General features: G+C 35.0%; 1 protein-coding gene across 2 annotated transcripts; it reads right to left on the bottom strand.

The window, feature by feature from the left end:
• Nucleotides 1-12,918: 12,918 nt before the first annotated feature.
• LOC130727934 (protein root UVB sensitive 5) lies at nucleotides 12,919-21,735 on the bottom strand. Of its 2 annotated transcripts, none has more exons than XM_057579247.1 (15): nucleotides 21,551-21,735; nucleotides 20,973-21,032; nucleotides 20,657-20,811; nucleotides 20,251-20,351; nucleotides 19,720-19,778; nucleotides 19,545-19,591; nucleotides 19,381-19,459; nucleotides 19,216-19,288; nucleotides 17,423-17,512; nucleotides 16,568-16,627; nucleotides 16,357-16,470; nucleotides 15,414-15,474; nucleotides 15,209-15,327; nucleotides 14,385-14,477; nucleotides 12,919-13,622 (listed from the first exon to the last, which is right to left on the bottom strand). In XM_057579247.1, exons 1-15 carry the CDS (start codon nucleotides 21,694-21,696, stop codon nucleotides 13,392-13,394), a joined length of 1,488 nt encoding a protein of 495 aa, XP_057435230.1. In that variant the 5' UTR covers nucleotides 21,697-21,735; the 3' UTR covers nucleotides 12,919-13,391. The 2 variants fall into 2 exon arrangements, with proteins under 2 accessions (XP_057435230.1, XP_057435231.1); XM_057579248.1 differs by having other exon boundaries at nucleotides 13,482-14,245.
• Between the last annotated feature and the right edge of the window lie 5,234 nt (nucleotides 21,736-26,969).

A 26,969-nucleotide genomic window follows, 5' to 3' on the forward strand; every position in this document is an offset into this window, starting at 1 on the left:
TAGTCTATACCATAGGTCTGAGTAAAGCCCTTCGCCACCAAGCGAGCCTTGTACCTTTCAATTGACCCATCTGAATTATACTTCACAGTAAACACCCATTTGCATCCAACTGTCTTCTTGCCATCTGGTAGTGTCATAACACTCCAAGTTTTGTTCTTTTCAAGAGCTTTCATCTCCTCAAGTACAGCTTCCCTCCACTTTGGAATTTCTAGAGCAACCTGGACATTTTTTGGAATTTCTACACTAGACAATTTTGAGGTGAAGGCAGACAGAGATGAAGACAAATTTGAATATGATATAAAATTGGAAATAGGGTGTTTAGTGCAAGATCTAACAGGTTTTCTAATGGCAACAGGATCATCTATATCAGGATACAAAATACGACTCTCAGAAACAGAGATAGACTTACCTTTCATTTTCTTAGGAGGTTGATCATTCCCCGGTTCAGATTCCTGACAGTGTTGAGATGTGGACTCATTCCTTTCTTTGTGGTGCTTTTTCACATAAACCTTCCCTTTCCAAGTCCTGTTTCCTACTTCAAATCTGTTCTCTTTAAGTGACTCATTATTTTGTGGCATTTTAATTAGATCATCATCATCCCTATTGTCAAGATTCTCATTGGTTTCTTCATGAGAAAATGTAGGCTCTGATTCCCCAAGTTCCTTACTCATAACAGGAGTAGGATCAGATAGAGTATCTTGGCCATTTTCTGTTGGTGCAGAACTATAAGTCTTAGAGCTTTGTGGTACAGGCAAAGATAATTTATTTAAAAAACTCATGTCCTCAATTTGAAACGAGTCTTCCTTTATATCCCCCCCTTGAAGATGAGTGTCATTAAAAAAAGGTTTATTTTCAAAAAACGTAACGTCCATAGTGACAAACATTTTCTTGTTTTTTGGATCAAAACATTTATACCCCTTTTGGGTTGGGGAGTATCCAACAAAAACACATTTTATAGCACGTGGTTCAAGTTTTCCAACATTTTTATGTTCATGAACAAAGGCTATGCAACCAAAGATTTTTAATGTCAAATCAGTTGAAACACGAGTACTAGGAAAACATTCTTTGAAAGTATTAATTGGAGTTTGGAAATTGAGAACTTTGGAGGGCATTCTATTAATTAAATATGCCGCTGTTAAAACAGCTTCGCCCCACAAATAGTTTGGTACTTTACTTGAGAAAAGTAATGCTCTAGCAACCTCCAATAAATGTCTATTTTTTCTTTCAGCAACTCCATTTTGTTGAGGGGTATTAGGACATGAACTTTGATGTACAATCCCATTTTTTAGGAAAAAATCATCCAAACTAGTGTTAAAATATTCTTTGCCATTATCACTTCTAAAGACTTGAATATTTGTTTGATATTGGTTCTGCACCATTGTACAAAAATCCTTTACAGCCTGACAAACATCTGATTTCCCCTTTAACAAGTACACCCAACATACTCTTGAATGGTCATCTATAAATGTGATGAACCATTTTTTAAGAGAAAGTGTACTTGTACGGTTAGGGCCCCAAACATCACTGTGAACAATAGAAAAAGGTTTTGATGGTTTATAAGGCTGTATTGGAAATTGGGAACGATGATGCTTTGCAAACTCACATGCTTCACATTTAAGCAAAGAAAGGTTCTTATTATAAAATAACTTAGGAAACAAGTGTTTTAAGTAATGAAAACTAGGATGACCTAATCGTAAATGCCATAACATAACGTTGTCATCATTATTATTCAAAACAAAAAAAGATTCAAAGCAGGAACTTATTGTTTTTGGAGGTAGTTGTGATGCAGATCCAATGTCAAGGTAGTAGAGTCCTCCACTCTCCTTAGCACTGCCAATCATCTTCCCCGAGTTCAAATCCTGAAAGACACAGTGAGAACGGAAAAAATTGGTTTGACAATTTATATCTCGGGTTAATTTACTAACAGACATTAAATTACAGGATAAGTTTGGAACATGAAGGACATCGTTAAGAGTTAACACTGGAGACAACACAACTGACCCTTTACCTGCAATGGCTGAAAAAGAGCCATCTGCAATTTTTATTTTTTGATTACCTGCACATGGACTATATGAAGAAAACAAGGTGGATTCACCTGTCATGTGATCCGAGGCACCTGAATCTAATATCCAAGTATGACTGGAACTGACACTAAGACATGCAGAATTACCTTTTGTTGCTATAGAGCAAGAAGGGGTTGAAGACTCGAGGAGTTTGAGCAGTTTGTCTAGTTGTTCCGTAGTGAGCGGAAGCTGAGTCGTAGAGGATTGCTGCCCTTGATCAGAATTACTTGCTTGAAATGCACGACCACCTTTCTTCTTCCAGTTAGGAGGTTTTCCTATGAGCTTCCAACAATTTTCACGCGTGTGCCATTCGCGCTTGCAGTGATCGCACCAAGGAACTTTGTCTGACCTTTTTCCCTCGCCGAGGTTCCTAGTAGCCAGAGCAGAGCCTTCAGATTCAGAACTTCGTGGTGTCTTGCCCATCATAATTCCTTGTCGTGCCTCCTCCCTTCTGATTTCTGCAAAAGTTTCACGAAGAGTTGGCAATGGTATTTTTCCTAAAACTCGACCCCTTACCTCATCAAGGTCTGTATTTAGCCCAGCAAGAAACATGAAGACACGATCATTTTCTTGCCTCTTGAGAAACAGAACACTATCTTCTGTACACCTCCAATTGTCATCATAACAGAGATCTAATTCTTGCCACAGGGTCAACAACTCATTGTAATAAGCAGTTACACTCCTGTCACCTTGTTTAGCCTGCCATAACTTTGATTTTAAACCAAAAATTTGGGAAGAGTTTTGAATATCAGAGTATGTTTCCTTAACAGCTTCCCACACATCCTTTGCAGAAGGCAAAAACATGTAAGGCTTACCTATTCCAGTTTCCATAGAGCTTACCAACCAAGCAATAATCAAGGAGTTTTCAGATTTCCATTGTTTGTAACGAGGGTCTCCGCTTGTTGGTTCAGCTACTGCTCCTGTTAAAAAACCAAGCTTCCCTTTGCTATCCAATACCAAGCGAACGGTTTGGGCCCATTCATTATAGTTCTTCCCATTCATCTTAGGAATATTGACCTTGAGGGAGTATGAGGAACCCTCTTGGTCATTGCAACCTATATTGACATTACTGTCACCATAAACACTGTTGTTCCTGTTTTCATTGTTGCCGCCATTACCGCCACTGTTTGCGACGAACTTTGGTGTGCCATCTCCACGACCACCACCATTACCGCGGCCACCGCCGTCTCCTTTGCCACCGCCATCACCGCTGTTGACGCCCGAGTCAAGTGATTGTTCGCCGTGGTTGGTTGTGGATCCGGTGTAGGCCTCTGCTATGGAGGGCCACCTATTGCGACCTGCCATAGGAGGCTAAATGGGTATGTGAAACGGGTCGGGGAAGGAAATAGGTTGATCAGACTAGCTGTGGAAAGCTCTACAGTAGAAGTCCCAACCTAGGGCTCTTGATACCATATTGGAAAATAATAGGTAAATGTTGTTCTGTTTTATTCCTCAGCCAAAGGCTGGTATTTATAGAGAGGATACAATTATTACTCCTTGAATTAAGGAGAGAATTACTACTCCTTGAATTAAGGAGAAAATTATTACATATAAAAAAGTCAATAATAGAATCTCTAGAATTGACTGGAAAACAATAAATACTGATATATTTTCCAACAGAAAGATTTCCAAACTTGAGTCCAGCCATAATGAAATGTAGTAAAAATTTGCTGGCTGATAAAAACGACTATTTTGTTCTGTACTAACTAAAAATATATGTAACTTTACTCAACTTGACCATCTCCAAAAAGATAAACAAATAAATGACAGTTGTCTTATGAAACAATCAGTGGATATTGAGGTCACTTGGAAGTGTTTCAGGAGGATTAATGTAATTATCTTCCAATGTGATATTGTAACCAAATGAGAAAAATTAGACAACATGAGAAAGCCTACAGATTCGGCATTTGCTTCAGAACTCTACCTCTTGCTAGCTTAGAGGTGAGGAATTGAGGATTGCTTTACCCTTTAAAATGACTATTTTGGCCAAATATCTAGTCAATGTGAAACTTCTCAACAAAAACCTCAAATGCCATAATAATTTGGTTACGTATATTGCAATGAATAAGACTCCCCATCATACCCTGTAGAACAGTGGCTTATTTTCATTTCAATATTCATTTCTATTACTCTGTAGACTAGAACTTCTTTGGCCTCTACCATAACTATTGAATCATTATTTTCAATGGGCATGCTTCATTCAATTATTTAGCCTTATTACCATTAGATCATCAGAAGTATTCTGTACGAAACATTTCTCACCAGTCTCGGTAGCATTTCATACACATTGAGTGATTGCAGTTGGGCAATACAACCTTGCTGTTTATCTCCATGCAAATACCACACTCTTCTTCTCTCTCTATGTCGATTTCAGAGAGCTTTCCTTTGCTTGTTAAATCTTTACGCTTGTACCTAGTAGCACATAGATGTTTCTGTTTCCTCTCTTCAACATCTGTGATTCCTCTGTGAAGTTGCAATAAAGAGGGAAAGACCACACCTGTTAATAGAGAGTGTAAAGTAATCCATAACTACATTTGGATTTCCAAGCACTTTCCTATAAAATGGTAAAGATAACAAAACTTAATTATCACATGGCATGGTCTCAAGCAGATATTGACAGCTATATTTCAATAAGACAATTTACTTAGTAGAATTGGACTTACTATAGAACTCCTTCAGACTGGCTTTTCTTTCGTAAATGGACATGGTTGTCTTCCCATCCTGATATGCCTGTGACAAACCGAATATGTTCTATGTATATCATTCACTAGCATGAGAACAAAATAGTAACATTGGTTGCAGTTCTGCACTGTGATTCTAAAGTTAAAATCAATTTCGGAGAGACGCTTGTGTATGTGAAAAGCTTCTGGGTGCCAAAATTGGTTTTGCTGAAAAATAAGCGGATCCAAACATGCTATCAAGAAGATCACATGTTTTAGAATAGGTTGTCTAAAGGAAAAGATAGTTCATGTTTGGATACACAGTAGATTCTAACGGTGGATCGATTCTGGGAGAAGCTACTCCTAGTAGATTTTATGGTAGCTAGCAAAAGTGATTTTGGAAGATATAAACGTGAATCCAAACATGTTTATAGAAGTGTTGATAAGCACCGAAAAGAAGTAGGGTATGCACCTTGTATATAAGAATTCTAAGCAATCCCAAGGCTCCGGCAAGGTGGCAATCAGTCCACTGAACCAGAAAAAGGAAGAATTGAGCAGCTGGGCTGTAAGACAATCTCATCTGGAGGCAGGCACCATCCTGATCACTTGGATAACCAGAAGCACTGTTTCAAAACATATTCGGCACAAAGAACGGGTTAAAAACATAGGATAACAACAAGTTTTCTTTTGAATTTTGTTTATTATTGAAACATCAAAGAAAATGGTCTCTTGAATTTCACTGATAAGCATCTAAATTTAAAGTAAGCACATAAAAGCTTCTTCATCTCATGTTGTGACAATAATCCAAGTCTACAGTAGCGTTCAAACAGTAGCGTTCAAACAAAAAATTGAAGGCCAGATCCTACAGCATTAAAATACAAAACAAACTCGGAAGCTAGAAGTGACACAAGCAACTTATTGTACTCTTGTTTCTTTCTTTGCATTTTTGTTGTTGTTTACATAACATTTCAAACATATCTCAGATGCGTTGTTTCTTTTCTTTGTTCTTTTACATCCCCATCCACACAAATTGTAAATTTTATCTGCTAAACACAGAATAAGATAGTAGGGTCTTTCAATCTACCACTGTACCAAAAAAAAAAATGAAAAAAAGCTAGACTTTACTTAACATGATTGGGAACCTCTTTACAAAAAGGAGAGACAAAATTTCCAAAAACTGAGGCACCCCTGCCACATGATGGGAAAGACACTAATGAATTGAAGCGCCCCATTTCCTTCAAAATGACAAAATCAAAAGACATTTTAAAAAGAGGTTCAGTTGAAAAAAGCATATAAAGCCAGCAAAATGATAAGTTTTTTGGGTTTACAAATCTATATTCCATAGAAAAAATGAACACTTTAACACCTTTGCTTCAACAAGAGCATGATTGCATTTTCTTACTCTTACCCCCCCTTCCACCTTTCATTTCCTTTCCTTCAACTCAATTCCCATATTTTATTCTCCTATTAAGCCCCACCTCAAGCGTACAGTTCACTATTTTCTTTCTTCAGCTTAAGCATAAGAGTGATTAAAAATAAAAATAAAATGTAAAATACAAGTTGAAAAAACAGAAATTTGAACTGTATAGTTCTATACAAGGTTCAGCAACAACACAGCAAAAAAAAAAAATTAAAAAAATCAGAAATTTAGCATCTACCTAAAGAAACCAGCTATTTGAGAAATGGGTATTATCCAAAATCACATAATTCAACATTCATACCAAAAAATTAAAAAAATTGTTGGGGTTCTAGATAAGGAAAAGGGATAGAAGAAAAATTTACAGAGTATTAGCAAACTGTATGTCAGCTTCAAGAGCTTTGAGTGAATCCTTGAAAGTCTTGCGCATCTCTCCTATTCCTTTATGTTGATTCTTCCTTCTTTGCAGACTAAACCCCTTCATAAACCCTCACAGCAGCAAAACTAGAAACACCACAAAAAAATAACATGACCAAATTCTTCATCATAGTCCATTTCTATAGGAAAAGTACCTCGTATTGTTACCTGCGAAGAACATCAACAACAACATCATCCTCGTGCCAAACCAGAGCAGTTTCAGATGGAGAGAGAGAAAGAGAGAGTGGCAGAGAGAGAGAGAGAGAGAGAGAGAGAGAGTTGGGGAACGCAAAAATGTGTTGGGTAGTTTGCAGGGTGGGTTTTCACTTGGACTACACGTAACACATTTCTTTTGTACACATATTAATGGGAAATAACACGTCATGGTGTCAGTTATTGTTAATTACCAAAATGCCACTATCATTTTCATCGCCATTCAGGCGAGATTCATTTTGCTCGCTTCCCTATAGGATTGTTCATCGGTTGTTTGATTGATCCAAATCTGAACCCGACATCTAGAAATTCCTAAATGGAAAAAGGAGTGTTTAACACTCCATTCTAAACTAACCAATTATTCCAAAACTTAAGTTATTGGTTAGGAGATACAAAATAATTGTATATTATATTTCTAACACGTCCCTTCATAAAAGAGGCTCACTAGCTATTATATGTTGAAATTTCACATTTTATTAGAATAATAGGGGGCGGTAATGATCGAATTCTTGATCACTTGATCATCACAGAGGCTCTTGAGAAGTCTCACATTAACTACAAGTATGGCGAAATAAGTGTTTATAAATGGTAAAACAATCTTTAACTCTTGAGCTAGTTTTTTGGTTGAGTTGGACATCTCAAATTCTAATATGGTATCAAAGCTTATGTCATGTTCATTCCTGGATATTCCACGCTCCAAATGTGGGTTGTGCGTGAGTGGGTGTGTTGAGAAGTCCCAAATTAACTAGAGATATGGTCAATTAAGTGTTTATAAAGAGTAGTGCAATCCTAAACTCTTGAACTAGTTTCAGGGTTGAGTTAGATCTCTCAAATTCTAATACCTTCCACCTATAGTTTTAGAGACGGGTTTTGATATGTAGGCCACTTATAGTAGTGACAAACACATTTGGACATCCAGAACATATGTAAAGATCAACGATGGAAAGAGGGTCAGATGACATCACGACTTATTGATTACATCAAATGAAGGGTGACCCGAGGTGTTTGTAATTATTAAGGGGTTATTTAGTGACTCAAAAGTAGATTAAACATGTTGGTTGTCTTTCCAAACCATAAAGATGTAGGTTTTTTTTTTTGAAACATCTTTCTTTCTTTTCTAAAAAATGCTCTAACAAATGCATAATAATTATCCAATAATGGATAACCTTACATCCATAAATATATGTACAATCAAAGACTCCTACTAGAAATATCAAAGATCTCATATGCCCGACAAGCTCTATGTGATCTCCACGCAGAGTAGACCACACAACAGCTAGATGTCGTAACCTACCCTTAAGTGAAACAGACTCGTAGGTCGTCGTACATGCAACAACGGTAAGCTTTCTAACTAAAATGTTCTAACCTTAAACAAGACTCTACTTCTCCTCCATAGAGCTCTCCTCATTGACAACACCAGTTGGACATTCCCAGAGGTATAATAGTGTGTGATCTAGTCGTTATCCATCGTCTGGCAATCATCCGTCGTCCAAACTCAACATACAAACATGGTGTGCAAGGGTGTATATATATATCATACTTACACAGTTATGATTGTGTATATGTATATATATTATGCGATACGATATATTCTCAAGCAGGTATTTCACAAGGACCCAAGTCACATGAACATATATCACACTATCACAGGATACTCATTCATTTAACACAAGTACATTATGGTAATGATAAGAAAAATATTTAATTCTCATCCAGACAATAATTCGATGGTTAAATAACATTCTAGACGACAATACATCGTTTTTGAAACAGGATCGAGTTCTTCGACGACACTTCGATTTTAATAATCAAAAAATTATTTTCATTCGATTAAATTCATCATACCAATTCACACATAAAGGTCATGCTATACAAGCATTAAAGCACTAAACTGAAAAATTAACCAAGTTTATTTCCCTTAATTAATCACGGGTCTTACAAGTATCAATTTTGCTTGGCGATGCATGTACAAGAAATAATTTTGATTCACTTTCACGCTTCTTTATTTCCCACACATTTTATCTTCATAACACTGTTATTTTTTTATCATGCCACCTATATATTGTATTACTCATTTTCTCTATTTTCGTTGTTTCTATCAATATGTGAATAAAACTTTCTCACATCTAAAAAGAGAAGAGTGAGAAATGGGAGATATATAAGAGACATGAAGAAAAATAAGGTGATAATAAATTGTAGGAAAAGCCGAGTGGGAATATGTTGAGGTTGATCCAAAGTAAACCGAGAATGAATCTTCCATAGCAGATATACTCTGCAGTACTCTACTGCACAATCAAAATTATTGGTTCTTGTTATTAATTGTGAAGATTAAAAACTTAAGATGATTTATTGGTGGGAGAGGATGAACACGTCGTAGAGGATCTAAATCCAAACTGTATAAAAACTTAATGTGATTTGTGATTTAGGTCGGGTGGTCGGTCTGTATTAAAATAATAAAAAAATTAAAAGTTCACAAAATGTTGACCAAGCAAGGAAGAAGGCTCAGTCAAATAGAAATGATTAGCAATGTAAAAATATATGGTAAAATTTTGTTAAACTTGTCAATACAATGTAACTAAAATCTCCTACAAAGAGATAATAGAAAGTAATTGGCCGAAGAGATAGTGACTTTGCTATATATCTAACAAAAAACTTGTTGGCTGCCACGTTAAAAAAAAAACTCGTTGGCTGCAGTTGCGTAAAGAAACTGATCACAAAGAGATTCACCATTGTTAATATTTGTTCTTGCATATAATTTCCTCTCATTTTGATAGTGAAACAAGAAAAGGAGAATGGTTTGTCTTGCTGGAAAACCTTATCATTTAAGGGAGTACGTTGGAGAGTATGCAATATCTTATGCTCAATTATCTTTCTCAATGCAATATTAGTTTTGTTTAGTTTTCATGTCACGACAGAATCTAATCCTAATGAAACTTACCTTTATCTAGAACAATTTAGATTCCCTGTCAAAAGAAAAGATATAATTTTGGGACTGGAAATTATTGATAGGCGTATGCAAAGTGGCGTACACTCTAGCAACATATAGAGATTTGTGAGAGATTTTTAACCGTCATAATTTACGTGCGTTAAAGAACATGTGGTAATTAAAAACCGCCACGAGTTTATATGTCCTTTAGCGTCTCACTTGTCTGTATGTCTACTATTGTTAACTATCGGTTTAGAACTATACATCAAAATGACATTGTGGGTTTTTTTTAAAGAAAAAACTTAAATTAAATTCCTTATCTTCATTTTGTCAAGTTTTTCATTGAAACAATGACAAATTGACTTTATTTCTAAAAATAAATGATATTTATTAAAATTTAATTGTTAAATTTTAAATATATTTTTTTTGAAAGAAAATTTTAAAAAAAATAAACACTTGGCATTTTATATATGTGATTGGAGAATTTGATAGAATATATATAATACTTTGTTCAAGAAGTTACAATTCCATGAATTTTAAATTGATCGTTGATTGGCCATACAACTTCTCAAACTTCAATTCATGTGGTAAACAACAACCATTTTCTTTTGATATACCATTTGGGTGGGTGTTTAGCATGAAGTGTTGGCACTTTCTCCTGGATGATACTTGCCCAAGTAGGCTCTTACTGACCATAGTTCTAGGCTAGAGTTACTATTAATTGAAAAGTGGTTACTCAAACTAATTCAATTCGCAGACAAAAACAGAAAATTAAATAAAGCTTTAATTTAATTTGGAGATAACGACATGCCAACTCCTCAATAAATAGAAAGCAAAATATTAAAGAAATGACGATAAGGTGGCAGAAGACAAGTGGAAGTTCTTGACCAAGAAAAAACAGGTGGAAGTTAAGTATTGCTTACATTAGAATACTCGAGAGTGTGTCTTGAGATATAATTAACTTTTTAATAAAAAATAGAGTAACTCTCATTTTTGTTTAGGGGGAGTATAACATTATGAAACACCGACATATCTCCTTAAGCTAGAACGAGCACACCTGATCCATGCGCTTAAATTCTCATATCAGAAGTTCAGAACTAACTTTTAGAGAAAATAGATTTCATCAAAATTTTAAAAGCTGGTTAATTACAATTTTTATAATTAATTTTTTATTTTTAAAAACAGAAAAAGAAAAAATTCCTTCGATATAAATTGTTTTTAAACAATGTTCCTAAAATAGTTGTCGTTTTGGACTTTAAGAACTAATATTTCAAAACATCTCGATGATGTTTTATATTTTTATTTAAGGCTATTTAGTATGCTTTATAGTATAACGTCTGATAAAAATTTAATACTATACAGTGTTTTGTCATACACTGTATAATTTATTATATTGTTTAAGTTAGTATAACTCTTTGCTTTGTGAAATATTGAATAATGAAAGGTAATATTAAAATGAGGATGATATTAATGGGCGATGAAGATAGTGGTGATGGCAGCGACGACAATAGTGGAGGCGGTAATGGAGGGTGGGGGTTGTGGTAGTGTAGTAGAGGTGGCAGTGGTGATGCTGAGTAGTTGCGGCGATGGAGGAAGTGAGGGTGGTGATGGTGGTATTGGAAAGTGATGGCGGTGGGGATGGTGGTGGTGACAGCGATAACGGTGGTAGTAGTGGCGGCAGCAACGATGGTGGTAGTGGTGAAGCATGGTGGTGGTAGTCGCGGCGGCAGGGGAGGCGGCAGCGGGGGTGGTAGTAGTAGCGATAATGATGATGGTAGCAACAATGGTAGCAGTGGTGAAGCGTGGTGGTGGTGGCAGTTAATTACATATATTCAAATAGTTTATACATCATATTCTTATCATGCCTTATCCATCATCTATAAGGTGGATTAAATAATTCATTGTTTTAATGTATAAGAGTGAATTGATGCACTATACAATACAATGTGAGTAAATGATGTCCATAATGTATTGTATAATCTTATATTATCATGCCTAATAGATGTATCAAAACAATTAACAGTATATGCATCATTAGTGTAAATTTTGTTTATGTAGCCATCACATTGAATTCCGCCAATCAGAAAATATAATTTGTTTAAATTAAAATTTAAAGGAGAGAGTTATAATACAAATGATAATGATAAATTAAAAAAAACTGAGAAGAGAATGAAACGGAAAAAAAAAACAGAAAATACAAATGAAAACCAAACAGATAGACATATCATTTTTCCCACATACGCTTCTTCAGCTATGCAATTTTTTTCATGCACATGAGTACATGACAGCATGAAATCAACGTGGACCTCCAAGAAACTTTAACTAGGCCCAGTCTTTAAATGCTCTACACCCTTCATAGTACATACGACATGTATTAATATATAATTTCCCTTCTTTCTCTTCCAATGCTTTCCTATTAGTTTGCTTCTATAGACATGTAATAACACTACATAAACAACTGAAACTTCAATCACTCAAGTAATTCAAAAGTTTTTCAAGGCTGGAATGGAATAGCAGCAAACCAAGAAGCTAAGGCCTAAGTGCATTGCCTAATTGAAGGAGCTACTTTGTCCACATGGTAGTATTTGGATTATTGCTATATCATTATCGTTATGTGACATGATAACCTGTTGCGTGCAACATTGGAACACCTAATTGGAAACTTCAATTGCATACCAGTACAATTAAGCTTGGAAAGTGCATACATCTATTTTCCTAGAAAGTTTACATTGAAGTGTAAGAACCAGCTATAGTTAGAGATCCTTCCCGTCCACATAAGGCATTGATCTAATGGGGATGATACATTTACACTTCAGTAAAGAAAGTATAGCATATCAATTTTTGTATTATGCTAATTAAGGACTGTCCAGAGATATATGACAGCATATTGGAGGCAAATCAGAAAAGTAGGCAACTTCAAGGATTTGGGAAGGAACCAATCGATCAGGATCCTCTGACGTCGAAGCTTCACATGACATTGTCACGTTAAAATTTTGTGTTTATTTTCTCTTTACATAGGTATTAAATAGGTCGAATCCTTTGAATATTTATGAAGAGAAATAGACACAATGTTTCACTGACATGAGAAGATACCAATCCGTGGTTCCTTGCTTGCAAGTATGAAAGCATCACAAGCAACTACATAATTAAGGGCAGCACATACATGGTAAAAAGTACCATCCAAGACACCCATCAAGCTAGATTTAACACCAAATACCCTCATTTTCCAATTAATATGCATTCAATTTTATTAAATCAGCATCAATAGCTCCCTCTCAAGGTAAACCAAGGAACTTCTCTATGAAGAAAGAATAATGAATTGTATGACTACAGATTGTAGGATTACACTGTACACCCACAGAAGTCCTGAATAGCAAGCATGAACTTTCCCCAAAAATATAGCCAACATGAATTATTTTAAACAATATTGACAAAAGCTTTTTTATACAGAAGGAGCCTTCCAAGGAATGCAGTATCAAAGCTAGTATAAGGTATTCAATGAGTTAAAACTATAAGCCAATTGGCCACCATAAATACGTTTTCTCCATTTGTTGTACATGTGAATAATAGATTTTTTTTCTCTGAATGATCGCCACTCTGCTTGCAGTTTTTTATTTGGCTGTGGTTATATTTTAGGTTTCAACTCTCAAGAACCTCATGGTCATAGTAATGATGAAAACATGCCATTTTAGAAGTTAGAGAGGATTGATATCATCAATTGAGATTTCTTTGGGAACCTTCAATTTTAATTGCTGGGTGTCCCATCCAGCACTTTTCAACTTTTGAATGAAATCTTCAAACCTATCTTCCAATTCCATTAGGCTATTAGCAAGTTGATCACAAACATTACCCTTGCTATCCCAGTTCTCACTTAGCCAAAATGCCTGCCACACACTTCGCAATACTGAGACACTTGAAGCTCCAACCTGCAGTGTGATTATTAAATGAGAAGGTGCTGTAAAGCTGTTCAACACAAACACAGGCACTCACGAACTGCATAATAATCTCCTATATAGCTCCCCTAACAATTGCTAGAACAATCAGTATTTCCTTGATTTTCTGCTTTGTCTTCATTTCCTTAAGTTGTTATTTCTCCGATTACTTCTACCTTTTCTTCATGCCCTTTATGCTTTTTCCCTGTTTCTTTACAACCTTTGCTAACATTGCCAAGTGAGTTGTTAACACTTTTTATATGGTTCCTCTTCCTGTACTTAGAAAGATGTCCTTTTCCAACATTCTATACTAGGACAAGGGGAAGTAAGAGGAAATTGCTCAAGTGAGCAGCAGCTGCTCATTTTCTTGAAATAATTGTGCCGTCCTCTTTGAAAATTGGAGAAGCAGCATCTTGCGGAATCAAACACATAAGCAGAAGCTAGAAGAATCAATGAAGCAGCAGCTACAAGTCCCCCCCCCCCCAAAATGCAAGAACCCTTTTAGGCTTGGAGCATTAACAAAGCACTAGCCCACTTATCATGTGCCAAAATTCAATCTTTGTTTAAAACATGGGGGTGGGACTGATCAATCTCCTGAGCAGTTGGTCACATAAGCTCTAAACCATGTCCAGAAACAATTATTCCATAAGCTTAAGTTGTAAAGTATCATAAACGGTGTTTATGTCTAAATAATAATGAAATCTATGTCAAATTAGGTCTTTTTTATGCAATTCGGAAAAGAGAATTAAAGCATACCTTGAAAGAAACATAAAACTCCAAATCTTCTGGCTGCTGGTTCACCATAAGGATATATTTCTCATTCGCATATAATTTGATAAGTGCCTCCACCTGCCCCATTGTAACATTAATCATAAAATTTCCAGTTGGGTGCCTTTGGATGCAAATGAATCTATAAATGTGAATCCTCATGTGCTCTCATAATTTCTCCATTATAAGGAACATTTTAGTGCATGTTTTTTTTTAGATCAACCATTACCCAACATGATTTAGAAGTGCAACATGCATATAAAGTATCTTTCAAGAACCAAACAAATAAGTTTCATGCATGAAAAAAACACAAACCCTAGTTATCACCACATACATGCATATATATAACTTATTTTCACAGTTGAAAATGAGGCCTAAAAAAATGCTCCCCCCGTTTCTTATTATGAGAACCAAATTAGAGATATAGCTTTGGTCCTTCACTCCTTTTTATAAGAACCAACTTGAAGTTTGTGGTGGATTAAAATATGGAACTTTCTTTCACTTTCCATTCTCCAACGCATTAATGATAGATAGAAACTACACATGCTATCAAATTAGAATTCCCATCAAATTTGAGAAAGAAGGGGAGGAAAATCCTCAAGTCAAGTAGTAACAATAGAATTAAGAGGCATGTTTTATTATCCCTTTATTCTCATTATTGGTGTCCTGAAATCATGTGACTATGATCCCTTATTTATGTAATAATGATTATGATGTTTAATTATCTTGATTGCAAAAGTTATCAAAATTATTATAATTATCTTGATTTCCTTCATAAAATTGGGACAATAGCAGCATCGATGATCCAATACCATGAAATGAGATCCTCCCACGCCATCCATCTTCTCCAAGGGCAAGCCAAATATGATTTTTGGCTTCAAGAACTGTGGCCATGCTAATATATTCTCTTCCCTGTTGCAATCCAGGCATCCTGAAATAAACCCATCCAGTAAATTGGATATTTCTGCAAAGGGTAATAACTCACACAGAAAATCACTGAATTTTTCTGAATGTAACCTGGAACAGTGGAGTGTAATACATGTGATTTTACCAGTATGCGAGCACGCTTAAGATTTATCTGTAAGAAAGAGTTGCACAATGAGAAATCAAACAAGTCAATATTAGAACAGATATTGGCGGATTTCATCCATTACTATTTAGAGGAAATGCTGTTGTAAAATTCTTTTATTGTTCCTATATATGTGTGCCTCATACATATGAAATATTTGGAACCCACCTGCACTTGAAAGAAAAAAGTAAAACACACAACATCCCTGCCGAACAGCATGGGTTTCAACTTTGATGGCTTTCGGAGAGTCACACTCAATATGAATGCTCCTACTCCGTGCCAAAAGGTCCTATTCCGACAACACTGAAAAAGTATGCCATTAGTAAGACTCTCTAGTCACTTGGTATCGGATCCTTCCTAAATTCATTTCCCCTCCTAAATCGAGACAGGGGGCTACTACAGGCCGAGTCATCAGGAAGATGCTACAGCGCTTGTCCACCGGTGTGAAAAATGTCAAAGGCAGGCCAACCTCCAACATCAACCATCAGCCCCACTTAGCCCTATCCTAAGTCCGTGGCCCTTTGCACAGTGGGGGATGGATATGAGAGGCCCTTTCCCTCTTGCCACCGGTCAGAGAAAGTTTCGAATTCTGGCAATTGATTACTTTACCAAGTCGGTAGTCGGCTTAGTTCAAATAGAACTAAAGAGAACGGGAAAAACTTATCCCAATCCTCGCTCTGGACCAAGGTGCGAGGATTGGGATAAGTTTCACCCTCACATAAACCCATAAAGCAAGAACACAGAATAATCATTACTAACGGTAGTAAAAGGTGATATCTTCTCCCACAAAGGCATGCATGAACTCAGATTTTAAATGTCTTCATACCAGCTTTCATGCATACAGATTTATTTGAAATAGATTCAATGTTGGTTGATGCACTGCATACTCACTGTGTTAAACTGGAGGACTGAAAGTGATTCATAGCGTAGCCAAAGATGCAGAAGCCGCATACTCAACCAAGTTAATGAAAGCACTTGATACGACTTTACAACGCCAGGTGTATCCTGCAGTCAAAAGCTAAAGTTAAAAGTAGCATGCCTACCAACAGTATCTTGGTGCTGCTACAATAAGAAATAAAGCCATCCTGAAAAATTATTTTACCAGTATCAATATACCCAAAGCAAGGCCAATCAGTTGAGCAACCACTTCCCAAACTTCTTCCTGAGATTTATTTATGAAACAAACGTGAGGAGATCCCTTTGCATTTTCCAAACAGTTTACATGAGAGAACAACTATCATTTGTAGCTTCTTCTTTAAAAGTCATGCCAAGCCAAGATGTTGAACCTAAAGGGAACTTATGAATGATAATTGGTGAATCAAGTTACTTAACACTTTGCTGAACATTTGTACTAACCAGTTCCCTCTGGGTCCAACGTCTCAACTTGGCTTTCCAGCTCAATCATTTTCTCAAGAACATCTTAAAAGCTTAGGCATAACCTGGCCTGATATATGTAACCAAGAAATTAAAAAACAAAAATGATAAGAAGCATCTACTATTGATATCGAATTATAATTTTATCATGAATACTGAGGTATATACTATATATATTGTTTAACATCATATCTTGATTCATTATTCAAGGCTTCTTGCCAATAGCATAATCTCAGCCTAGTTTTGTCATTAACCGTCTCATTAGATTGGTGGGTCAACTCCTACCCAAGAGCCTTGAATAAGTGTTTTTACTCGAGTTAACAAGGGTATAGTGAAAATATAAATCATGAAATTAAAATTAACTTACAACATCACTTTAATACAACGAGCAACACAAACATAATTTTTCTTTATGTAGATGTATTCATAGATAGGAGAGTTAAGATTAATACTTGAAAGCATGAAAAGAACAAATGCCAATGCAGATTTCATTAAACTCCTGATGATTTATAGATACACATAAGAAAAATTATTACCAGAAATTAGAGTAGGTTTACTCATAATTTATGATATGAGACCATACCTTTGCTGCTATCTCCCCGAGATTTCCTGAAATCGCAAAGTGGTTTTGGATCACACGAAAAGAAGGATCTTTTAGTCCTCTTGCTACCGCCTGTTAGAATAGCAAACTCAGAAAGTTATACAACCATTAATGAGCCAACTATTAAATGTTTGGATCTCTGTTACATTCAACTAAAGTCACTTTCATCCCATGAGACATGAATTTCCGTTAACAGTCCTTTTAAGTTTTAGTAAGAGAAATCCGTACACAGACTACGCCATCCATCTTTTTTGATACAATAATTATCTTTTATTTGGGCTAGGAGGTGACATTTTCGAAGTTATAGGTTGCTAAACATTTGTTTGAGAGGATGCACAGGAGGTGAAAGAAAAAATAAGGTGGCCACTCTTTGGAATATGAGGACCAAGAAAAAGAAAGAATATAAAAGGAAAAGCTCTCAGTTGAGTCAGTTCACGATGCCTAGATACTTGATATGATATGACAAGGATATAGGGACACAGAGAATTCTTAAAAACTCAGGAATCAAGATACAATATGGCCTAGATATTTATAAACATGTAACAAAAAATTACTTTTATTTTATCAATGTTAGAATGCCAGAGCTTAACTAGTCATATTTAGAAGAAGTTTTAGCTCTATTCAATTGCATATTGTTTACTGTCTAAAACTAATTGTATCATTTTCATCTCTCATTCCCATCATTAAAAAATGTATAGCTTCTATGTCGAGTAGAGTTCATCAAGAGATGACTCTATAAATTCAAGAAGTTCACCGTCATCATGTACATCTCCACTAATATCCAATAACATTGTCTCTCCTTTAGTATATTCTTTATCTTAGCTAGACAAGAGTTAGAGGTCGGAGTGAACATAAGCCAAATCCTTTGCCCTATTAGGGACCATTTTGTTTCTCTCGAAGGAATGAACAAAGAAATATGTATTGGACTCCAATTTCTCTGTTAACCTTATCATATTGAACAAGAAAATACTAGAAGTTTAAGGCAGGTTTTTGAAAATATATCTCAAACTTCTTGAAGGTATATCCCAAAAGTATTGGACCTTAATTCCATAAAAAAAATGAAAGATACTGCTCAGAGATGTATCTAGGAGTATAGTACGCATATCAGTATCAGATACAGGAACGACACCGATACTTCAGCAATTTTGCAGTACCGGTGCTTCAGAGTTCATAGCTCTAGGTGCAAAGAATCAATCCCCCCCCATCCCAAAAAAAAACAGGCGAAAAAAAAGAAACAGTTAAGTACCAAACTTTTAATTTTAGTACAAAGCTACATATATTTATCTATGTTCAAAATATGGCAGAATAAGAAATCACATCACCAATTCAGCATCTATCTCATGTTCTTCTTTCCTACAAAACGATCAAAAGATGACAGGCATTACTTTCTATATCCCCATTCCCACTGTCTTTATTTCTTTGCATTTCTTTTTTTCTTTTTGGCAACCATTAAACATGACTCATGATACATTATAACACTATTTGATCCATGTATTCAATCCGACCTAGTGGGAAAAGGCTTTTGTTGTTCTCTCTCTCTCTCTCTCTTCCAGGATATAATTCTTTTTTTTTACACTTTCCTCCTTGCATAAAAGAAGTTAATAGTAGGAAAAGAAGGGTAACAGAAAATGACAAATTTCCCAGAGATAATCATTAGATGTTACTTTAAATCATTTGATATCTTTGAAATAATAATTAATAATAATCTATTTATAGTACTTTTTTAATACAACATAGTCATCCTTTTGACAGATTAAAGTAGCATAATAAAGTACCTTAGTAAGATTTCCAAGCGATGCCAAAGGAAGGAAATAGGCAGGATATACTTGGGTTGTCAGATCAAAAATGCTGCATGAGATACCAGCAGCGTAAGAGTTTCTTTAGAGCCAGAATTTACTTGCATATTTCCATAGGAAAACACCAAGGCATACTACTAAGACCTTCCAGCACTGCCAATGAAGTCTGCATACATTCTCCATTGTTTTGGATCATCATCAAAGAGATTTCCAAACCGCCCACCTGAAAAAGTATCAACACTCAGTTAAAGATAAAATTTTAGCACATAATCTTCTGCTTCCTTTAGCTTTTGTCAAGATTGCCAGACCAATGAATAAGCGTCCAAAAGCTCCAATGCCGTCCTTTGAGACCCATCTAAATATAAAACCATGAAACATGAAGGTAACAAGTAAATGGTTGCATGAAAGTGTTTAAAACATTTCTATATGCATATAAATGTTGTATTTGTATACAAAATTTGCAAGCTTTAAAATTTGAGTCACCTGATGGCAGCAGCAGAAGCAGCTGCTGTGGTACCAGAAAAAGAGCCAATGCCAACAGCCTGCAAGCGAAGTAGAAACTTTGATACAAAGGACGGAACCACAATCATCATTCCTCACATTTATGTGGCAGAGAAATAATTTTCAAACAGAAGCTAACATTGTTATATAGCACATAGAATTGCATTACACTTTGCTGCAAAATCACATTGTAACATGAAGTAAACATTTATTAATTTTTTTTGAAGGAACAGAGTTAGCTATTAAAGAGTTGGGTTCATAATGTACATCAACATAATTTAGAAAACTGTAATCATTCATGTAGCAAGTAGATGGTAGAACTACCACTAACGATTTTTAAGATTTGGCTTTAAGCCTCACTGACATTCACAATGGGATTTTGTGCACTAAAAATTAAGCCTCACTACCATGTAGCACGCCAGATTCACATAGTCATAACATAAAAATTGACCAAATATTCACATTGCATGTCCTTGAGAAAAAAATCAGCATGCTTGAGCAAGATTGGCATACCCTTAGGAGACTTGAAGTGACTAAGGTGTGACAGATCCATCCAGTGACATTGGTAGGGAACTGTAGTAACATGTAGTGCAAGTAATCATCTGAAACTGATCCTGCATCATGACTGATGAAGGTAAGTAAACAAATGGTTACCCTCCAACTTCATGTAATCAATGAAGTTAAAACTCCATATGTTTCTCTGTGAAGCATCCACTAAATTTTTAATGTTTGTTTCTTCTAGTATTCTACTCTCCAACTATTTGTTCAAGTCACCCTTAAGCATGTCTCAAATGATTAGAAATTTATCACGAGTTGGATGCTACTTCAGTGGCATCAAAGAAAAAATGAGATTATTGACAGGAACATGTGGTGTTTAACATATTATAGATGAATAATGAGAGATATGTTAGTAAATCACCAGGAAAGCCTGCTGGTAGAATAAAATCTTTGATTATCTCTGGAAGCCAGGATAGTCTTTGATCAGGGGAATGCAAAACCCCGAACCTGTTTGCTGTAGATTTATCCTCCTCAACAAGAAAGGTTTGCAACTGCAAATCATCACCTAATACATATCTGCAGTCATAAGGGGGTCAAAAGGTCATAATTTAAACATGTTTTGAGGATGGCAGCCATTGTGAAATTTATGTAATTAAGCCCAGGAAGTTACTAGAATTTTTCAAGAAACGAGCAAACATAACAATGATTATCATGTCACAGTATAGTTAAGTAAAAACCTCTTAGAAGTACCATTGCTATATCTCTCAACCAGTATGACCCGCGACAAGCCTGGACCTCTGAAACATCATAACAAGATGAAAACTAGGTCATTGGGACACAGAAATACATTAAAAATTCCAAAGCTTGGATTGATGAATTCAACTAAACCCTTTAAAAATTTCACAAAATTCACTACTTTCCTTGTCAACAACAAATAATCTTATCTAAAATTTGATAATTGAAATGAGCCAGTGGAACTGTGCCCCAAAATGCTTCATCAACTTTATTAATTTCCTCCCCATAGATAATTCCATAATCCATTTGGGCATTGATTTTTGTACCATCCAAACACATTCCCTTACCACCCAAATTTACCGCACTTATGTGTGCCGGAACCAATATCACACCATAGCACTTATAAGTGCGGAACACAAATTATACATTAATTAAATTGAAAGTGCGGAAGGGGATGGTATGAATATCTAATAATGGGGTGGTGAGAAAATTAATACCCATTTCATTTTCTTGTCTACAACAGATAAATTATCTAGACTAACAAACTTTGGGGTGAAATAAAAAATTCACACTATGAGACCTTCCATAATCAGCATCATCTTCATCTTTGAGACTAGATTGGTCATAGGAGCATAGGATTCTATGACAGTGAGGCCTAACTCTCTTCACCTTGAATGAAGAATTGAATGCACTTGAAGAGAATGAAAGTTGCAAGGTCTGAGACATTTGAGAGAAAAATACTAGCTTCTTCTTTTTGTATGAGCAATGTAGTGACACGGTGACACTATCTCTGATAATCCAAAGCTCATTGCGAAGAATGAGCCAAGATGCGGGTCGGGTTTTCGGTAACGACCCGTAGTTTGACCCGAAAAGTAATAGTGCAGCGGCCTATACAAACTTTTGGGCTAAGGAGACTGGCCCGGCCTATGAATTTATTATTATGTGCATGCTATTTTTATTACACGGGTTTTGATTTTTAATACAATAAAATTAAAAGCTTAAATGATTTTGGTGATACACCAACAAAAAAACTGATTGTATATTTTTTTTTTATGTAAAAAAGGTATCCTGCTTCATTGTTCGAGCTAGGAACATCCACATCATGGTGGACTAATTCTTTCAGTGGAGGTTTTTTCACCAACAATACTCAAATTCGAGACCTTGCTTAAGGGGAATCAAACATGTACCACATGAACCAACCACCCGTTGGTAACTAATTGTATACTTTAATATTAGTCATTATTACAAATTTATTCAATTTAGAAAAACAATTTTTTGTTCAAATTCTTTTTACATTTGTATCAAAAGAGATACAAACATAAAAGAGGAAGGAAAAATATAATAAATGATGAAACAAATAAAGAAGAAAGGGATAGTACAAAAAAATTTTATGAAAATGAAATGAAATAGAAAGTAAAATGTGAATGACTCAAAATATTTTAAAAAATATTGTGATTTGTGTTCTTCTTTAGTCTCACAAGATTAAATCACATAACTTTTATGATATAATTTATATTTACTAACATTGTAAAGAGTTTTACATATGTAATCAATCATATTACTCTGTTTTGAGGGTACGGATACTAAACTAAGTTCTGCCACACCTACAACAATGAAGGAGCTTGTCGAATACAAGCGAATGGCGAATCTGCGATCTGCTGGTTCGAGTGAAGCGAGCTTCGTGCAAGGTCTAGCTAAGGACTTATCGCGATGATGGAAGTCTTTGGATCTAGTTTCGTTGCCGAACATGGATGCCGGGAAAACAACCACTGGTTAGGAGTATGGAGCGGTGATAAGGGAAGATGATGGTGAAGTAGTGTGTGCAGTTGTTGGGTCTAATGCAGTGAACCTTGGTGTTGATTTTGCGGAAGAGGTGGCGGTGAAGAAGGGATTAGTTCTAGCTCTAGACAAGGGTTTGTTGTAGTTGTGCATTGAAATTGACTCTATGATGATGGTTATCAATGCAACCAAATGTATTTCTCAACAAAACTCCTACTTGACCCTTGTAGTAGCTGAGATCAAGACCATAGCAACTTCATTTTCTTCTTGGGACGAATATAAGTGTAATGGTATGAGGGCAAGTGCCCTCACTTAATTTTGGAAAAAACATTCGAAAAAAAATTTAGTGGTAAAAGTATGTGGTTTTTTATGGCTCCTTTGATAAAAAAAAGACCTCACTTATGTTCCACATTGCTAAATGCCCTCACTTGTGTCTCACACTGCTAAATGCCCTCACTTGAGTAGTAAAAGTATGTGTTTTTTTATGATCTATTAGGTAAAAAATGTCATCACTTGTGTCCCCTTTGGTAAAAAAATGTCCTCACTTTTAATAGTATATGTAAAAAAACTTGTTTCGAATTTATATATATATATATATATATATATATATATATATATATATATATATATTGCCCTCACTACATCAAATTTCTGGATCCGTTAATTCTTCTATTTACTTCATGTCTAAAGGCCAGAGATGCTAATATAGTAGCTCATTATTTAGCAAAACTCTCTTATTTTCATCCAAACTCATTTTGGCTTGAAGATATTACTATTTTTTGTATTCTTGTATTTGCTCGGATATTCTACCGTTGATTTTCTGATGAAATATCATCTTACCATAAAAAAACCTCAATTATTAAGTAATTAAAAAGATCAAATTACTACAATTAAAATATGATTGTGAAAAGAGTCCACCATAGCTGCACCTAGGTTTTCATATTGCCATTTGCCACCCACTAGAGCCCTATGGTTTAAATATGTTTCGATCCTGACTTTTTAAGAGGAATCAAATTGGGACCCTGGAAAAAAAAACTTCAAAATGTCATCTTTGAAAATTTGTTTTAATCAAATTAAGTCATTTTGCTTACGTGTCTTCAATTTAAGTCATTTTGCTTACGTGTCTTTAAAAATTTGTTTTAATCAAATTAAGTCATTTTGCTTTCACCGTCTTCCTCTTCTTCTCCCCACTTCTTCCATTTTCTCCATAGCTCAAATCCTCAAACCAAAAAATTCTAGAAATTCATCCCAAGTCACCTTCTCCTTACTCCAACCCATACCAAAACAAAGCAACTCCAAACCCTCTTTTCCCATTTTAACAAAAAATAAGAACCAAAAACCATTATCATCAGCCCAACATAAAAAGGAACGATTTTTGTACACAACATCTCATCCCCAACGTTCCAGAAAACCCAAAAAAGTTGTAATCACTCACTCATTACAACTTTGGGTTTATTAATTTGGTGTTAGTAATTATGGATCCAAAAAATCTACCATAAAAAGGAATGTTTTTTAAGGAAGATCCAACAAAATGAGGGTTTGGAGTAGATGAAATGCCACACTTGGCAGAAACCCAAGGTCTCAGAGTTGCACTTCCTCTTCATGGAGGAGGACGACAACGGAGGCTTCCTACCGGTGATCTGAAAAGCCCTTGCCGGCGGCGCAGACAACAATGGTGCTTGGAGAAAAAGTGTTTGTTTGTTGTTATTCTTGGTTTAAATGTGTAACAGAGGGTTTGAAGTTGTTTTGTTTTGGTTTAGGTTGGAGTAAAAAGAAGGTGACTTGAAATGAATTTCTGTTTGTAAATTTGAGCTATGGATGAAATGGAAGAGGAAGAGGAGGGACTTAAATTAATTAAAGTAGAGTAAAATACACTCCCCTCCCTTGAGGTTTGCCAATATAACACTCAGCCTCATTCTTAATTAAAATCTACACTCCACCCCACCTACTCTACCAAGTTAACTACATCTTAAAAGATGCTCACGGAATATTCTCTTTAATTCCAAACTAATAGATTTAAATTTTCAAATAATAAAAAAAAAAATTATTATTATTTTTATTTAAAAAAGTTTAAGAAATTTACGATTAATATTTTTATAATAATCTATTTTAAACTATTTACTGTATTATATTTTGACGAAAGCTACAAATATTCTCACAATATAATTTATGATATTATATGATTTTTTTCTTCATAAAATTCATCTTGGATTATATAATTTCAAGATATATGAATTATATTTTAATTTTATATTGGTACATTGAAAAGATAAATTGCAACTGCCCATACCCAACTCATATATCCCCAAGCTCTTACCACTTGAGCTATCATTGGAGGACATACAACATCATGTGATTGAGATTACTAAGAATTTAAATCCATTTTTTTGAGATATGAAACTATACCTCATTCAGTTATTCTAGTATACCAAGCACCTCACGTAATAATCATCTGTTATTTGTTGCATTTCGCATTTTATTTGCTAAGATAATATTGCATGTTGCAAGTGCAACCAATCTATGAAGCTAATAATATACTAATTGAGAAGGTGACTAGAACAATCATAAATTTGTTTTTGAGCTTTTCAGTGGAATAAATATCATCTAATTAATCATGAAATTTTGTTAGTACAATTAATCATGAAAATAAGTTAAAAGAAAAATAGAAGTATTTGTTTAGTCTAAATTTATATTTGTAAACTTAAATGTTATTGATATTCCTATATAACATTGTGAAAATATTTAATTGTAAATATCTTAAACTTCTTGAAATAAAAAGTAATAAACGGAATTTTTTAATTTTATTATTATTTAAATATTTAAATTTATTAGTTTGGAATTAAAGAGAATATTCTGTTAGCATCTTTTAACATGTAGTTAACTTGTTAGATTGAGTGGGGTGGAGTGTAGATTTTGGTTAAGAATGAGGCTGAGTGTCATTTTGGCAAACCTGAAGGGAGGGGAGTGTATTTTACTCATTAAAGTATTTTAGAGGGATCAAAGCTCATGCTAAAAAGCTCATGTAGTCACTCTTTAGGTAATTAGGTTCATCACTTTTTATTTTGATAAGCACAAACTTATGAAATTAGGCTCACCACCTAACGGTTGACTAGTTAAAATTAATGACACATAAGTAAAATGACTTAATTCGATTAAAAAAGTTCGTAGAACTTCAAAGATTTTTTTCCAACTAGCTAGCTAATTTGATTTATTTCAAAGTTAGGAACCTAAAATATATTTAAACGGACTCGTATCTATAAATGCATGTTGTCGAGGAACAAACTATATTAATGGGAATATACAAGAAATTAAATCCATATTAATCTTTTAAATTACAAATTCAGCAGTCTGTTTTGGAACTCTATAGCTCATAGAACTGAAGGAGTATCCTTATCCTTTCTCACACGTTGGGACTATGGGGATTTGGACACCTTTGACTAAGTTTTTTCTTTGGAGCATACGTTCAATTCAGGTTCTCAATATTTGACTCAAAGTTCACGTTCTCCACCGTCAACACGAGGACAAAGACCTCAAATATAAACAGCGGGGAGACCAAGACATTAATTAGTAGATATAAATTTCGTATTTCATATTTTTTTTTATAAGCCAAACTGTATTTAATTTCAGCACAAGAAGTGCTAAATCCAAATACAAAAGAATGATGAGAAGTAGCCAAAATACTACAACCCAAAAAGTACTGAGAAACATACTAGAAGGAAAAAACATACTAAAAGTATTGATCCCAACCACCTGATGTTACACAAGGAATAGGTGCTAGAACCATGAGCTACCCCAACGAGAATGAAACCCAATATAAGTGACCCATTACAATAAAATAAGGTACCAATCAAAGGATCAGACTTCCCACCACTATGGAAAGAGAAAGTTCTTTCTGCATAAGTCCAAAGCAGCAAACAGCAAGGTAATATGGTACCATCCCATGCCCACAAATATAACAAGCAAGTCCACGCTACCCACCTCCACAAATTAGAGTCCTTGAACACATAAGACAGGGTTATTATACCACTTAAATAGAGAATTTCTGAAATTATGCAGATTTGACTTGTTCCAGAGCCAAGATCTCCACTTAATCAATTCTAACACTGTTGAAAAATCCAAATTTCCCCCTCTAAAAACCACCTCATTTCGTATTTCATATGTATCACAAAAATTGATAAGTAGTAACTTACACGTACAGACACTTTCAAAAAAAAAGAACT

Source organism: Lotus japonicus, chromosome 1, assembly GCF_012489685.1.
Source record: "Lotus japonicus ecotype B-129 chromosome 1, LjGifu_v1.2".
Lineage (NCBI taxonomy): Eukaryota > Viridiplantae > Streptophyta > Magnoliopsida > Fabales > Fabaceae > Lotus > Lotus japonicus.